This window comes from Taudactylus pleione, unplaced genomic scaffold (assembly GCF_031769625.1).
Source record: "Taudactylus pleione unplaced genomic scaffold, aTauple2 ptg000021l, whole genome shotgun sequence".
NCBI classification, from domain to species: Eukaryota; Metazoa; Chordata; class Amphibia; order Anura; family Myobatrachidae; genus Taudactylus; species Taudactylus pleione.
The window spans coordinates 17,245,402-17,261,860 of record NW_028284423.1 but is presented as its reverse complement, the minus strand read 5'-3'; the positions used below and the strand labels follow the sequence as shown (position 1 = coordinate 17,261,860).

General features: G+C 39.8%; 1 protein-coding gene across 3 annotated transcripts in view; it reads right to left on the bottom strand.

Annotated features, from left to right (window-relative positions):
• GALNT7 (polypeptide N-acetylgalactosaminyltransferase 7) overlaps positions 1–16,459 on the bottom strand; it is a 155,059-nt gene that overhangs the window by 37,468 nt on the left and 101,132 nt on the right. For 2 of the 3 annotated variants that reach the window (XM_088448462.1, XM_088448464.1), the window contains exons 5-7: positions 14,379–14,458; positions 10,998–11,180; positions 7,358–7,475 (exon numbers count right to left, since the gene is read on the bottom strand). In XM_088448462.1, coding sequence (XP_088304588.1) covers positions 7,358–7,475; positions 10,998–11,180; positions 14,379–14,458 — 381 coding nt within the window. Of the gene's footprint in view, positions 1–7,357; positions 7,476–10,997; positions 11,181–11,329; positions 11,513–14,378; positions 14,459–16,459 lie in introns of all 3 variants that reach the window. The other variant, XM_088448463.1, reaches the window with a different exon arrangement.

Genomic DNA, 16,459 nt, shown 5'->3' with positions numbered 1-16,459 from the left:
CCTGGAGTGCCTTCGTGTTGCTGTGAATCTTCTATCTATATATGTTTAAGCACCTAGGCCAATTACTCCTGGAAGGGTGAGTGTTGGTTCTGTGACTGTAATATTAATATATATATATATATATATATATATAACGATGTGATCAGGTCAGAGCGCCTTAAAGTGCTAAAAGTGCATCAAATAAATATAAGTGACTGATGTTTACCAGTTAAGAAATACAAAACTATGGTTTAAAGTGCAAAGTAGAATATAACCAGAAATATATATGATAAAAAATAGATATTTAATATGAACAAGCATAAAAACATACATGAAAATACAGTAATAATGACAATGAACAAATAAAAATGGATAGTTGATGAAATAAGTACAATGGAAATTTTGATAAAAGTGCATATGAATGGATATCTTATCTTAGTTCAGGTATATAGGAAGATAAAGTCAAGCAGGGTACAAGCTCCCAACGCGTTTAGTCTCCAGCGGACTTCTTCAAGGGGATAAGGTTTACAAATAACAGGTAGCTCTATTTATAGCCCAAATGGTTTAAGACAATTTGGTGCAGGTGGATGCAATCGTGGCCACACTTCCTGTTTACAAAATCAGCATGAAGTACATACAATAATGCAGCTAATCACATCAGATATCAACAATATATACCACATCTATGTGTAAGGGAAAAGCGGAGAAAGAGCATAGAAGGGTAATGTTTTTAAACATAAGCTCCGAATTTTTGTTTTTTATTTTTTATTATTTTGTATGCCCCACTTCCTGTTTGTGTCTCTTTAGCTCGGCATATTATGCCCCACTTCCGGCCGTTACGTCATCCTGACTTGCAGTCACTGCTAGGCGTCCACGTGTTCTATTTCAAGCCGCTCTTTACTCCCTGCTTCAGGAGGAGCCCCGATCGGGGTATGCGCCAATGTTTCAATGCTCTATTTGCTGCATTTTCGTCAGAGTACAAGTGAACAAAAAGGTTCACCCTGACGAACGTTATATTTTCCATTATTATATATATATATATATATATATATATATATATATATATATATACACACACACACACACACATACATACACACCCATTGTGAAGACTTTGCAATACTATCAATTCTAGGTACATTCTTATTATGCGTGTTTGTAGGTAGTTCTTTAACAAAATAAAGATGCTCCAGGTTGTGTCTTTCTAGACAATCACGATTTACTTATGCAGATCGAGCTCTGAGGTTTACAATGTATTCTCTAATTAGCGAACACACAAAACAGACCAAATGTAAGGCTTATTAGCATGAGCAAACCTGTAAGCAAAGTTACCCCTGGTGTTATGTCTGTTTGTTTGATTTCAACGTGACAACTTGAATACAAAACAGAAAGACTTTTGCTACTGGCGCTAATAATTAATAACATACAACAAATCTGTGTGTATCTAGCAAATAAAAGCATGGCGATTTTGTTCATGTTTTGATCAAAACATTTAAGTTTGCAGCACATTAAGGGACCACAATTCTCTGCAAGTCCTACACTAGCATATATACCCAACACACCATTAAATCAAAGTTACATGCACCTCACCTCTCAGGTACAATGGGAAACATCTCGACAAGCGCTTGCTTGTAAGCCACAAGCCATTTAAGGGATATATATATATATATATATATATATATATATATATATATTATGCTAGTTTATTTAATAACATGGCACAAACACAAAAAAGTTGTTGCCCAGAACCAACAAATCAGACACTACACTGAGAATAAGAATTAAATGAAAACAAAAGTAGTATTGGTCTGATGTTGCCAGGGCCGAAACTAGGATTTTTGTCACCAGGGGCAAGCCAGTAATTTGGCGCCCCCCTGGTAATTCCCCCTGCAGCAGTGCCCCTATAGTAATGTCCCCTGAGGTAATGCACCTGTAGTAGTGCCCATATAGCAATTCCCCTGTAGTAGTGCCCATATTGTAATGCCCATAAATTAATACCCCCATAGTAATGCCCCTGTAGAGTCCATGCTCCCATATTAATGCCCTTGTGGTAATGCCCATGCCCCTATAATAATGCCCCTGTGGTAATGCCCCTGCCCCCATAATAATGCCCCTGTGGTAATGCCTCTGTAGTGCCCATGCCCCAATAGTAATGCCCCTGTAGTGCACATACCCCTGTAGTGCTCATGCCCCAATAGTAATGCTCCTGTAGTGCCCATGCCCCCATAGTAATGCCCATGCCCCCATAGTAATGCCCCTGTGGTAATTCCCATGCCCCCATAATAATGCCCCTGTAGTGCTCATGCCCCATTAGTAATGCCCCTTATTGCCCATGCCCCCATAGTAATGCCCCTGCGGTAATGCCCATGCCCCCATAGTAATGCCCATGCCCCCATAATAATGCCCCTGTGGTAATGCCCATGCCCCCATAGTAATGCCCCTGTAGTGCAGCTTATTAAAAAAAAAATACTTACCTTGAACCCTGCTCCTGCATCCAGCGTCGCGTCCGGTCCGCCGGCTGCTCCTCGGAACTATGGGGGAGACGTCATGACGTCTTCCCCATAGTGCCCGTGGGGAGAGCCGGAAGCTGGAGTTCGGGAGAGAACTCCAGCCTCCGGCTACACCGCGTCGCTGCAGAGAAGGAGCCGGGCGCCCGCTGGTAATAAATATTACCAGCGGACGTCCGGCTTGGATCCTCTCTGCAGCGCCAGGCTGGAGGTCACTGGCACTGGGAACAGCGGCGCACCCGATGCACGTGCATCTCCAGCCCCCCCTTGTTGCGACCCTGATGTTGCTGTCAAGATGCAGTATAGTATCACATGATTGCTTCTGAGCGCTATGTAGATTTTACACAGTTAAGTACAGCATGATGGTAGTTTATGCATAATGGGATGCATTTATGTGGCTGATTAGTACTTAGCTATATATATATATAAAACCCAGGAAACTCAGCACTCACCATTTTTGAACCAAAACCCCATGTACTTATATATTATGGTGAGTGATTTATGGATTGGTCATTGCATTTAAGCCTGCAGCCCAGATCACAGGACCCCATTTCTCTGCAGGTCCCATCTGTCATACTTATGGAAACCTGGTAGCTGCTATCACAGAGTTTAAACTGATTTTTTTTTTTAACTGGTTTAAAGCTTAACTGCCAACTAGCTTATGGTTTTTAAAGGCAAGACAGTCACCAAACATAGCTTCTATCATACTACCAAAAAGGCAGCTCACACAGGTTATTATAAATGAGCTTGCACAGGGGTGCATGAGAAAGCTGTGATCACAAAAGGTTAATTAAAAATTAACCAAATAAACAAAGTCATAAATCCACTGTACTCGCCACTCCCAGATTCGGGGTGCAAACCTGCACTCGCCATTAACAGGACTGGGGTGCAAGTGGCTTGTGACCACATTGATTTAACAATGGTGAGTGCGGAGTTTTCTGTTTTCATTTGTTTAAGCACTCACCATAATACATAAATAATAGGGTTTTGGTTCATGGATTGATCAATTAATTTAAGCCTGCAGTCCACATCACAGGACCTCATTTATTTGCAGCTGAGTGCTGAGTTTTCTGTTTTTATTTATTTAACCACTTGCCTGGCACGGTCGTATCAGATACGACCATACCAGACCTGGCTTTCCCTGACATGGTCGTATCTGATACGACCAGTCAGAAATGGCCACTAGGCGGCTATGGGAAGTTAATCTTCCCACTGCTGCCTATATCAGAGGGACCTTCTGGTCCCTCTACATCCGCGGCTCCCCCTCCTTTGTGTCCCGATCACTGCTGGCCACAGTGATCGGGCACCGTCAGCACCCCCCTCCCGGCGAACTTCCATGGGCTAGCAACAGTGACCCGATCACTGTGGCCAGCAGTGATCGGGCAGCCGGACCCACCCCTTCAGTAAGAAGCAGCAGCGGCGGCTCTGGTAGCCGCCGCTCTGCTCTGTATCCGGACCGCCAGCGGGACGTCCTCCCGCTGCGGCTCCGGCTCTACAGTGATCACTTCTGTGTAGAAGCAGCGGCGGATGTTCAGGGCCACTCCCTCCGGCCTCTGCAGCTCCTCCTCCTCCCTAATTATGCCCGTGTGTATAATATATATATATATATATATATATATATATAAATAATCGATAGATATCGCAGAGCCTCTGATTTGGAATGGCAACCGACCATCGATGGTTTGTAAACCATCGATGGTCTGACTGAAACCAAGTGGTTTGCCATTGCTGATGGCCATCAATGTTACACCATCGATGGCAACCCTCAATCGATGTTTCTGAAACATCGGCAGTTGTGGTCTACACAGATTTCCTCGACCAATCACTAAACAATTGATGGCTTCTAACGATGGTTGAACCATCGATGGTACAGCTGTCAATGGCCATCACTGCAGTATAACATACAAATTGCTATTTTTATGGTATACTGTCTTTTAAAAAAATATTTTTTTAAATATAAAATAGTGATGGATAAGTTTAAAATTATGTTCTTGACCTAATTCAATCATAGAAGAAACCGACAATTTTGGAGAGGTTTTTTGAAAAAGAATTCGTCAGTTAAGTGGTTAAGCAATGTGGTCACAAGCCACTTGCATCCCAGGCCTGTGTATGGTGAGTGCAGTGGATTTCTGACACACACATATATATATATATATATATATATATATATATATATATATATATATATATATACACACACACACACAGGTTGTGTCTCCCATATCCAAAATGCTTGGGACCAGGGGTATTTTGGATAACGGAATATTCCGTATTTTGGAATAATTGCATATCATAATGAAATATCTTGGGAATGGGACCCCAATATACACACAGAATGCATATATGTGTTTTTTACACCCTATACACACAGCCTGAAGGTAATTTTATACCATATTTTTAATAATTTGTGCCTTAGACAAAGTTTGTGTACATTGAACCATCAAAAATCAAAGGTTTTATTACCTCAGTCATGCCAAAATTATTCCGTAATTCGGAATATTCCGTATTTCGGAATATTTGGATATGGGAGACTCAACCTGTATACACACACATGTACAGAGTCATGATTTAGCAAACATGTTTAACTCACTAACACAAGGTTTTGTTTTGTGAGCTATAAAATGAAGGAATGAGGAATAAACAGCAAGAGGCATTCCTGATCTTGCAAGGTGTCATGGATTGTTCACTGCTCATTTGCTTTGTCTAATGAAATGCCAGTGGCTCAGTCTGGGCATATAGTATAAAGCAACTGCTCGAGTAAAACAAATATATTTGAACTAAAGATGGCCTTGTTGTCCTATCACTTTCCTGAGCTTTATAAAAGCTAAACAGAGAAATATATTGAGAAATATAAATTATCCAATTAATGAATGAGGGGAGACTAAATGTGACAGTAAACTAGGATTTTACTTGACCTTTTCACTTTTATAACCCACTCAGTTTTCATTCCCAGCATATACTTTCAAATGATCTTGCAAAGCATCTAAGTGGCCATGTCCTGCCTTTGCTTTTTGGGTAGTGAAAATGCAAAGGGAGTAAAATCAAGAAAAAAAAGCTGCGACAAGCTTTTATCCCATTTTTAATTTAGTTTTTATCACATTATTTTTGGTAAATGATCCCCATTCCATCACCAGAAAGGCTTAGATGAGATCCGCTGCATTCTAGAGCATTCCTCACAGAACACACATTTTTCAGTAGGCTTAGAAATCCGTGATCCATAGGCTTAGAAAAAAAAAAAAAAAAACAGAACATACCAGAACCAAAGAAGAATAATATAGAGTAACACCATTTTGCTCTATTTTAGTCTTGATTTAAATTTTCTCCGTGTTGACATTACACGGCGAAAACATGCTTGTGATCAAGTTTTAAAAGCTATAAAACGGAAGGAACGTGCTTTCTCCTGCTCCTAAGCAATCAAGTAAGAGAGAGGATTATACAACAAAGACTGAAGGAGTTTAAGCATAATCACTAATAAACCCTTACGCTAATATTCACATGCCAAGTCATGGGACATTAGGTTCAGCAACAGCTGCAATGTTGAAGATTGCCCAGCGCTCCAGACCTTTACACATCTAAGTAGGTGGACAAGCCAGTTACGCTGGCTACACGCAGGCTGGTCCTGCAGCTGAGCGATAGGATGAATATCCAATTTGAATGAGATCTGATCATTTGTCTGCTTGGATTGAATGACTAGATCAACGGTGGCCAACCTGTGGCTCACCATTGTTCCCATGCGGCTCCCCTGACTGACACTGACTGCCTCCATTGATAGGCAGGCAGCTGTTCAGATGAGGCTCGTCCTTTGTTGCAGCAGTCTGCTACACTATGGAGGCATGTATGGGTGACATGGTGAAGTCACACCGCAAACAGGAGGAGGAGCTCAATTTGTGACTGAACTTGCAGCCATGAGGACACAGATGCCAGAGCTTACCTACGTGACACAGGCAGTCCGCAACAAAGTAAGAGCTGTGTTTTTTTTTCATTATATTTGTGACATGTGGGGACTGGAGAGGTCCGTGGAGTGGGAGGGAGTGTGGGGGAGGATGGCTAGGCTGGATTGGCCCGGGAAGAGAGGGGGGGGGGGGGGACTGGAGTGGCACATGAGGGTCTGCTGGAGTGACACATGGGGGGCTGAAGTGACATATGAGAGGCTGCTGAAGTAACAGATGAGGGGGACTGGAGTGACACATGGGGGGCTGGATTGTATTATGCAAATCTGTTTGTTTTTTTTCAATGTTATTTTTTGTGGATGTGGCTTCTTCAGTGTATTTTTGGTGTGTGTGGCTTTTGCAGTGTATTATTTCTGGATGTGGCTTTTTCAGTTTATTTTATGTTTCTTTTCAATGTTTTTAATATTGTTAAGGCTTTTTCTTTTCCTTTAATAGTTATCTCCACAGTGATTATGTGCATACGCTTTTACATGCTCCTACAACAATCATACCAGGGGCATGGCCTAGCTGGCACAAGGCCACACCTCTTTTTGCATGTGCACCTTTGGTGCGCGCATGATCTTGGTTCTTTGACATACCTACAGATATTTTTGGGCTCTTTGCCTCTGACTGGTTGACCACCCCTATACTAGATCAATTCTAGTATAAGAGGGGACTAGTTGTGCAGTTGAAAGGTGACCACACATAATGGCCCTCCACAGTGATCTTCTGACAGAATAGAGCAACATACATGATTATATTCACTGAGGGCGTTTAGAGGCCACATAAGTTACAATATCGGCCTGAGTATTCAGTAATGCTGACATTACAGTGTATGATCAGCTTTACACAAGACCATTATTTTTAAAACACAGTATTCACCCCAGTAAAAACAAAGTTGCATACATGGCCAGAAAATAAAGTTCCTTTAATGTACAGTACCTTGTAAGAAATTTCAAAGTTCTCTCCTCCCCAGATCTGAAGCCCTGGATCATAAAGACCTAACTCAAAGAAATAATCTCGCTCAATAGCGAACAATCCTCCAGCCATGGCAGGAGACCTAGAGAACAAATGCATAGAATAACCTTTCATATGATGTGTAATTAAATATCTTAAATACAAAGACAGACAGTCTAATTAAACTTGGAAAATTCGAGCATGCACAGAAAGTGAGAAAATCCATAAAGATGAAATGCAGGCAGATGTAAAAGACTAAACTGCAAGTCAATAAGCAAAGAAATAAGATTAAAAGCTATATGTCCATAATCAATATTCACGTTTGTATTTTATTAATTCAATTCTAACATGAGATTCAATACTTCCTGAGCAAAAAGGAAAGGCATTGTTCATTTGTAATATTAATAAAATTACTTCTCAAAACTGTACTGAGATGCATTTTGTGCCTATTAATAAAATTCTTTCTACAATTATTAATAAATAACTAATAACTAATGGTCATCTGTGGAAAAGATCATGGAAAACAAGGACTAATGACCTACAAATGTCAATGATGGTAAGTGTTTTTTTTTTTTTTCATGGTGCACAAAGAGTTACAAGTGTATAACAGTGCTAGGGTGAATGTTACATGCATAGTTCAAACTGTGCTGTAAACTTAGAAGGTACGTTAGTGACTGGCTGGATAGTTGAATTGTCATGCATGTAGGCCATAATGTCAAATGAGGAGTAGAGGAAAATCGTTCAAAAAACAAACACAGTTGCAAAGTATTTATGGGAACTTCTGTGATGATGTTTTTAACAAGGCAATAACTCTAAATTTAGTATTTATAATTAAATATGGCGTGACTTTCCTTAAAGGAAAACTAAATCCGGAACTTAAAATTTTGCAGTTGGATGTGCTAAAGAGCAACAAAACCTCTGTATACATCAAAAGCTACACGTTACTTAACTATATAATATACGTACATGAAATAACTCTACAACAGGTTGCTATGCTAGGAGTGTTGTACTTCTATTATAGAGCAGACACAGAGTGTCTGACAATCTGGCAGCATTGTTCTGTGGAAATACCCTAGGTATATTGCTTAATGTGTAAACAGGGGCTGGGACACTCATGTCTTTGAAGATCCAGACAATGGTATACCTTATTCAAGTAAACCAGCTAATTTAAATATAAATGTATTACTGGGTGGAGTAATGTATGTTAAGTTATAGGTAGAACTCTACTTTAGTGACATTATTTAAAAGCTTGTGCTCTCGCATATAACACTCATCTAGAACCTCCACTGTTACCTTACCTGTGGATTTCCAAGACATACATTAAAGGTGCGTACACACTGGGCGATTAAAGTGGACGACTGAACGATAACGATATCGTTCAGTCGTCCACTTTATCGGCCATTTTTAACACAAAAACGATGAACGATAATGACGACGCGCGTTCCCGCGGGTTGTTCGTCATCATGGTTCATCGGGTTAACATGCAGGCCAACCTGACGATGTCGTCAGGTTGCTGCATGTTATGGAATGGGGGAGAGAGCCTGGCGCTGAACGATATCGTTAATTATATCATTCAGCGGGAGTGCTCAATGTCATGAACGACATTGAGCACACCCTGCCGAGGAAACACTACACGATATCGCTCAGGGAGCATATCGTCTACTGTGTATGCACCATAATGCCAGCACCTCAGGCAATTTCTCACTAGTCACAGCTGATTCAGAGATGGGTGCTGCTGCAGCACACAATTTATCTTATGGTCAGAATCCTGTCTAATAAACACTTAGTGAGATGCAGAATGCACGTCTTTACTGAGGAAACTTGTGCAGCATCGAGTTTCACCTTCAGTTCCACATATTATATTATTTACATTACATATCACCTCTTCCATAACGGTGACAACTACACTTTCCTCCAGTGCAGAAATCAAAACATACAGTTCTGCACATTTATCACATAGGCACAAGAAATGTAGAGGTTAGTAAAGTGTTGAAAGGGATGAGCTTTAATATTATTAGAAGGTAACCAAGCACCACATCTGCAGCACAAGTAAGCTGCTATCTGTCAAATTGAGCAAGGGGAGATTAAAATAGAACAAGTTACGTGCAAACAGAAAAGGAGTCACAAGTTAACAGTCCGTGACTGTCCAAGAGAACTGGCAATGTGTTGCAAGGGCAAATCACCACAAGCAGCTTTGCCAGTAAAAGAAAAATCTTGCAGTCCCACTTAGTCAAAAATATATATATATAAAAATAGAGTACATATCTTCAACAAATCATAGTATTAAAAGTCAGAGAGAGATTTTCTTGACTTTGCAGTATGCAGTAAACTTCTTAGCTTTTTCATATACTTAAGGTATATATATATAGCAGCCGATCCGACGGATTGGTACGATATCGCTGCTATATTGTAACGTGTGTGGGCATGATATCGGCCAGTGCGTGCTCCCATGGGGTCGTATATCGCACCTCCATAACTCACTGCATGTTCACTTAATCTGGGGATGCGAAGTACAGTCCCATGCAGCGCTATGCGGGTAGGGGAGTGGGGTGCCGGCATATCGGGCAGTCAGGAAGCGGATCGTTCTGTGTGTGGGGATTGTCCGATATGTCGGCCATTGGATGTCGCGTCCCAAGGTGCATTTCGCACTGTGTATGGGCAGCTTTAGATCTCTGCAGAATGTCACTGTGCTCTCATTATCTTAGCTGTGACTAGAGTGCTCTATTGTTCTCTTCATATACGTGTACACAATCATTACCTGTTAATGTCTGTACTGTGTCATTTGTAAACTAATTATTATTATTATTATTATCATTTATTTATATAAAGCTATTAACAAAAAAGACAGATAATCCATGGCTATATATATATAATATATATATATATATACACACACACACACACATACTCTGAGGACACTTTCAGTATCCTTATATTACACAAGTGAATAGCGCTGTGTAAATCACGCAGTATAGGATTAATGCATAGTTAAGTCATCGCTACAATATTCTTTAGGAACACATAACATATTACAAGGAATACTATATACTATACAGTGTATACAAGCTGGTACAGATTACAACAGTAATCCACAAAGTGGTGAGGAATTTTTGCCTCTAAATGGTCATGGAACCTATTATCCTTTACATTTGCATTGGCCTACACAGAGTAAGAAACTGAACAGTCTACAGGGTAATACTTATGATACAGGAATTGCAACACTATCTACTTACAGGAGATAACCATTTGTCAATGTTGCGTGTTTATTATGTTGATTTGTATCTTTGATATATGTACATTATAAAATAGAAGAAAATAAAAAAAAATAATTGTATTCTAAATGTAAAGCTTTGGAAAATAAATCATTATAAGAGTTTTGAACTGTATTTTTGGGTGATTTGTCTAGTAAGAGGAAATCCAGTGATCAAGGCACTGCACAATAACACCAGGTGAGAGATATGGCATTATAATAATAATTCCATTCTAGGCAAATCACACCTACTGTACATGCATCAGATAAGTGGGACTGCAGCAGAAGATTTGGAGAGATGAAAGCAGGCATGCTGTAATTTAGTATATCAGTAGGTCATATGGAAAAAAAACCTGGAATTGGATTAGTGATTACCGATATGGCTCAGTTTTTGTGTTTCTCATATCCTTCTCTTTTTTGGTCAAGGGCACCCGCTTCCATAGCATACTCCAATCCCATGCTCCTCTAGCATACCCATCTTCATCTCCTCCCCCTTGTCCACTTAAATGATAATTGTTGCCATCTATGACATCTATCAGTGGTACAGTGCATGCAGTTCTGCGGAGTTGTAGTGGATGCAGGATGGAGGGGTTGACACGGAGGACAAACATATGAACAGAAACATCATGGAAAACAGGGAAAGGGGGACAAAAACAGAAATTGGTTTTAGACAAAACATGGATAATAAATAAAACCACATTCTTTACCAATAAGGTTCGGTTTTATGCTTTCGTTTGGCTTTTTCTCGGTCGCCTAATGGAATTCGTTTCCATAACATGCTCCAGTCCCAGGCCCCTCGAGCAAAACCATCGCTATCCCCACCTTGTTGTGGTTCAATGGTATAAACATTGCCATCAATGTAATCTATTAGTGGAACAGTACAAGCAGTTCTGCCGGGAATCCAGGAGGAAAAGAATAAAACACAGTATTCACAACAGGAACAAGACAAGCAACATTACATTAAGAAAGTGATATTGCAGTGTAAAACATTTAAAAGTGACCAATATACCTAAAATCATCATGTACCATTTTAAAATAAGTAAAATCGCCTTGCAAAGGTATGTAGTCAGGAAGCCGACTTAGAGCCGGCGGTAACACATACCGATTCCCTAGCAAGCTATATATCAGATTTATATAAATGACTGTATGACACTTATTACTATATGTCATAAACTTGTGATCCAGAAAGATCAGAGAATCAGAAGAATAAAATAGTAAGAAACTGTTGTGCTGCTTCAAGATAACATCATACAGAGATATGATCGCGTGCTTACTGCGAGGAGCACTGCTAAGCAATTTACTGAGGAAGAGATTGCCAGATATGGTATGGGGAGTGATGGGCAAATATTTTTAATTCAACTTAATATTTAGGCAAAATGCTCCAAATTAGATAATAGATCCCATATACAGTATATTTCATGACTATCAAGCAAATTCAGCGGCTATTCATAAAACCAAATGACCTCCCTTGACCTCTGCAACAGTCTCAATTTAACAGAAATAGCATTGTAAAAGTAAAATTAATCATTAAAAGGGATGTACTTTTAATAGGATAAAAATAAATCATTAAAAAAATGTACTGCCATATATTTCCCTATCCTCCCCTTCAACCGGCTCCAGTGCTAGTCATCCTGGGCTGGTTTCACATGTACTAAAGAGACAATAATGCCCTTATTACAACCATGCAAATCAGTGCAAATATGGCACCCATTAAGAGGAGGTTGAGGATAAGGCAGTAGGGGGAAAAAGAATAAACAACCATCATCTGATCACTAGCACTTGCTTGCAAAAAAGTATAATTAAATATGTAGCTATAATGGAATTGCTCGGGCTCCAGTTTATAGACTATTTTCATTTTGCTTATTAGATTTTGATTGAAATATGTCACACAGGAGGTATGTCATTTCTGTGGTGAGACCAATACTATGTAAACGCTCTGATTGTGTCAGGCAGCTTAATGTATACGCTAAAGCACAAAACCAAGACTTGTGGAGGACAGTAGATGTGAACAGTATCACCATAGTAGTGTTGGGTATTATTAAGCAATGCATTCTGTACTGTACCTTGTGTTTTATTCACTAAGAGACCTAAAACTCAAGTCTCTCTAGTTCATGTGATGTCCTCAATGTTAGAGCTCCTCTTCCAGCAGGTATGGGGGCAATATGAGTTTACAGTATAGGGTATGATCCTAGTGGGTTTACAGATACCCAGTCAAACAAACTGCATTAGTTCACATGGAATTAGGATAATAATATTTTCGATATCGTCCAAATTACGATTTATCCGCAACCCACAGACATCTGGATGTACATTCAAAAGCGCTGCCATTTTGCTGTGCAAACCAAAGCACTTGGAAATATAGGCGAGTCAGCGCAAATCTAAGTCAACGCAAGCTCCATAGGAGAATATAGTGTCAGATGAGTTGTAAGCAGTTAGCTAACATATGCTAATGCAGCAGGAAGCATCTGGTGTAAATAGACGCCTCCTGAATGCTTGTGTGATCAGCAGCTGCGTCTGAGGACGCATCCATCGGATTACTTGCTAGACCATTGGCCATCTGAGTAACCCTCTGGTTACTGAACTGTAGCTGGGGCCAGGAAATCTGTATAGGAAGATACAGACCATGGCCTCGGCACTCCTAGAAAACGGGGACGACAGGATCCATTTTCAGGAACACTGGCTAGCGCTGCCCACTCTCCACCCCCAAACAGCTGCAGTCTGACAATCCGGCTGCAGCTTTGGGGAACTGCGAGAGATCACGCTGTAGAAGACCAGCACATCCGGAGTAAACATCTTGTGCCGATACTCTATCATCGTAGTAGTACGCAAACCATCAGGGTTTGCATACTACCCTAAATCAGGTCCATTGTACGATGTCTTGGCCATGGGGAAAGAGGTCCGTTATTTAAAGAAGAGAATTTTAAAATGTTTTATGTGTTAAATGTAGTTCTGATGTTTGTAGTTATCATTTCTGCACTTACGTATTACATATAGCATATGGCACCATCTAGTGTAAGCTATTATTCTCAAATTCAGCTGCCTCCTGTGAAGAAAAAAAGCTTTTGGCCTATGGCCTTTATGTGAATATACTCCTCTTATGCTGTACTTTTAATTTCCACTATATGCTACATTATTACATATATTCTACTATCCAGCATTTTTTCACTGTGAGTTGCCTTTCTACCTCCTTAAGAAGTCTGAAAATAATGAATCACAGATACCCCAAAATTCCCAGTGTTATACAGGCAGTAGTCATGTTCAACAATGATGCAAGAGGAGACAAGATAATCGTGTCGGGCTTCTGACCCATGACAAGAACACAATTACCTGCCGCAGGACTTTAGAAGACAGAAGAGGACTCTACAAAAGGCATTAGCCTGGGAGAGCTGTCACTCAAGGGGTGTAATTGGACAGTACTGCAGTGTTCTGTTGCTTTGACTGTGGAAGGCAGCATAACATGAGAAAATTTGGTGTGCGCTTTCAGATACTGCAGCTATCCCAGTGGGTGTACATGCCGCACTGACACAAAGAAGAGGCGTTTAATTACATAACAAACAAATAACATTTTATGTTCTCTCAGCAAAGAATTTTATATTGTTTTCCCCATAAGTCTAGAAATGCTAAATATTACAGATTGTCCTATACTTTAGAGTGCAAAGCTATAACTCTTTCTCTGTTACTTGTTCATTCAGTACAATGAAGATTTTACATATTAAATTATAAACCGTATGGCTTCGTAACACAATTGCACTTTACCTGTCTTTGGTGATGGGCGATATTAATGGTGCATACCAGTTAATCCCTACTTCACAGTGTGCATCTAAATAAATTAAAACCTACGAGAAAGCAGTGAGAACAATACCACGTTACTGAAGAACATAAATTAGACAGACTGTCAGTCTATAGACTAAATAAGCACAAATTGCACACTTGAGTTGTGAGAATGGTCTGCAAACCTTATGTATTGTAACAAAGTAGTGTTCAACATTTTTTTTTCAGCTGAGGCACCACATGTCCATGTGCCACTCTTCTGGGACACCAATAGCATCAGTTCTCAGTGTATAGTGTATAGCGTAGCAGACACTCAAGAGGACTCAAAAACAGATTCTGGATATAGATTTGTAGTTCTTGATGCTGATTGTACTTTATTAATTAAAACAAACATGTACAGTCTATAGTACATTTTTAAAGCTTTTTATAGTTTAAAGGAAGTCCACAGGGACATTAGGGGGTGCACATATATAGGTGTGTTCTGGTGCATTCACTTCTATGATCATTAGGAACACTTACCTTTAACATAACTCTAACTGCAGTCACCTTTGATTTCTTTGTCCTTCAACTAAGCACTCAGCTCTTGCACTTTATATGGTAATAACACTTCCTAGTGACTTCAACTATCCTTAGAATTTACATTAGGGTATAAAATATGCCATATATAAAATTACCATTTTGCCTATTATGCTATAATTCTTACTTTACGAAAATGCCCTGGATATCACCAATCATGCTTCCAATGTTTTATCTCCACTCATGCTTCTAAATCCAAAATAATCCTTTAAAGCATTTACATCTTCTCAACTCTCCTACGCCAACCCCTCTGACCACCATGAATGACCAAGATATTGCTTCCTAGTTCAAGGACGAGATTGGATGTGAAATGGTCTCCTATCCCCGAGCACAGGCGTAGTCAATTCCTTTCTTGCGTCGTCTGACAAATTCTTTTCATTTGATCCCAAAAACGAGGAGGAAGTCTCTATAAGCTGTTCTCCACCCACATTACAACCCATCCACTCTACCCTAACTCCACACAAACAGCTATTTGCTGTCTCATGTGCTATATTCCTCAGGTCTTCAGGACACTGTCCTATTCTGGGTCTCTTCCTACCCATTAAGCCACTACTATAACTTGTTGGCTGCTGAGGGTTTTCCCAGTTCTGTGCTGAACCTTTTTTTTTTAAATTTGCGCCAGTCATATTTCAACATCAATATCATTAATAATTTATGCTTGATACTAGAGTCTACCTGTGTCTGGGTGGTCATGGTGACAAACACACGTTTCCATACCATATGGTTTCAGAGACTAACCACAGAGTCTGAGGGGGGAGAAGCAAAGCTTTCATGTTACTGCAGGCAAATCAGTTATTTGCAGTACTAGCCATGCTAAAATCAATGTGACCTATAGTTGACCTTTGCATCTTGCAGCTATTTCATTCAATTTGATTTCAAATGGCAACAATGTTTCCTTTAATGAAATAGGACTGGTACATTCAGTAAAACCTTTAATTTTATTTGTGTGTAGCATTATTTAAAAAAAATAATAAATGACAAAAACATGAACTAAAATCAATGTTCACCCAGGTATATAGTCCAAAATACTTATCAGCATAGTCCTCTAATGAGTTGCTTCTTATTCGTTTCCCCAATCACATGTAAATAAACATATAAAAAACACAATAGTGTGATATTGTCTCTGAAAAAACCATTCAACAAAGCCGGGGGAATAGCAGGAGGAATGGAGGGCTTCTTTACACAAGGTCCATGACGGAGACATTATGGCCATTCAGATTACAGTGGATAAACAAAAGATGAATATTGTAGAAAGTGGAAGCCTGTGAGGTGGAGTTGAAAAGAAACCTTTACGTGTATTTACACCACAGACTTGCAAGTAAGCATTATGTAAGCATCAGATTCTCAATATTGACACATGGTTCTATTTCCGGCTTTTGAGGGGAGTACCTCTGTCTTTACAATTAGGACCTTGTGTAAAGAAGCGCTCCATTCCTCCTGCTATTCACTGGGCTTTGATGAATAGTTTTTTCAGAGACAATAGCACACTA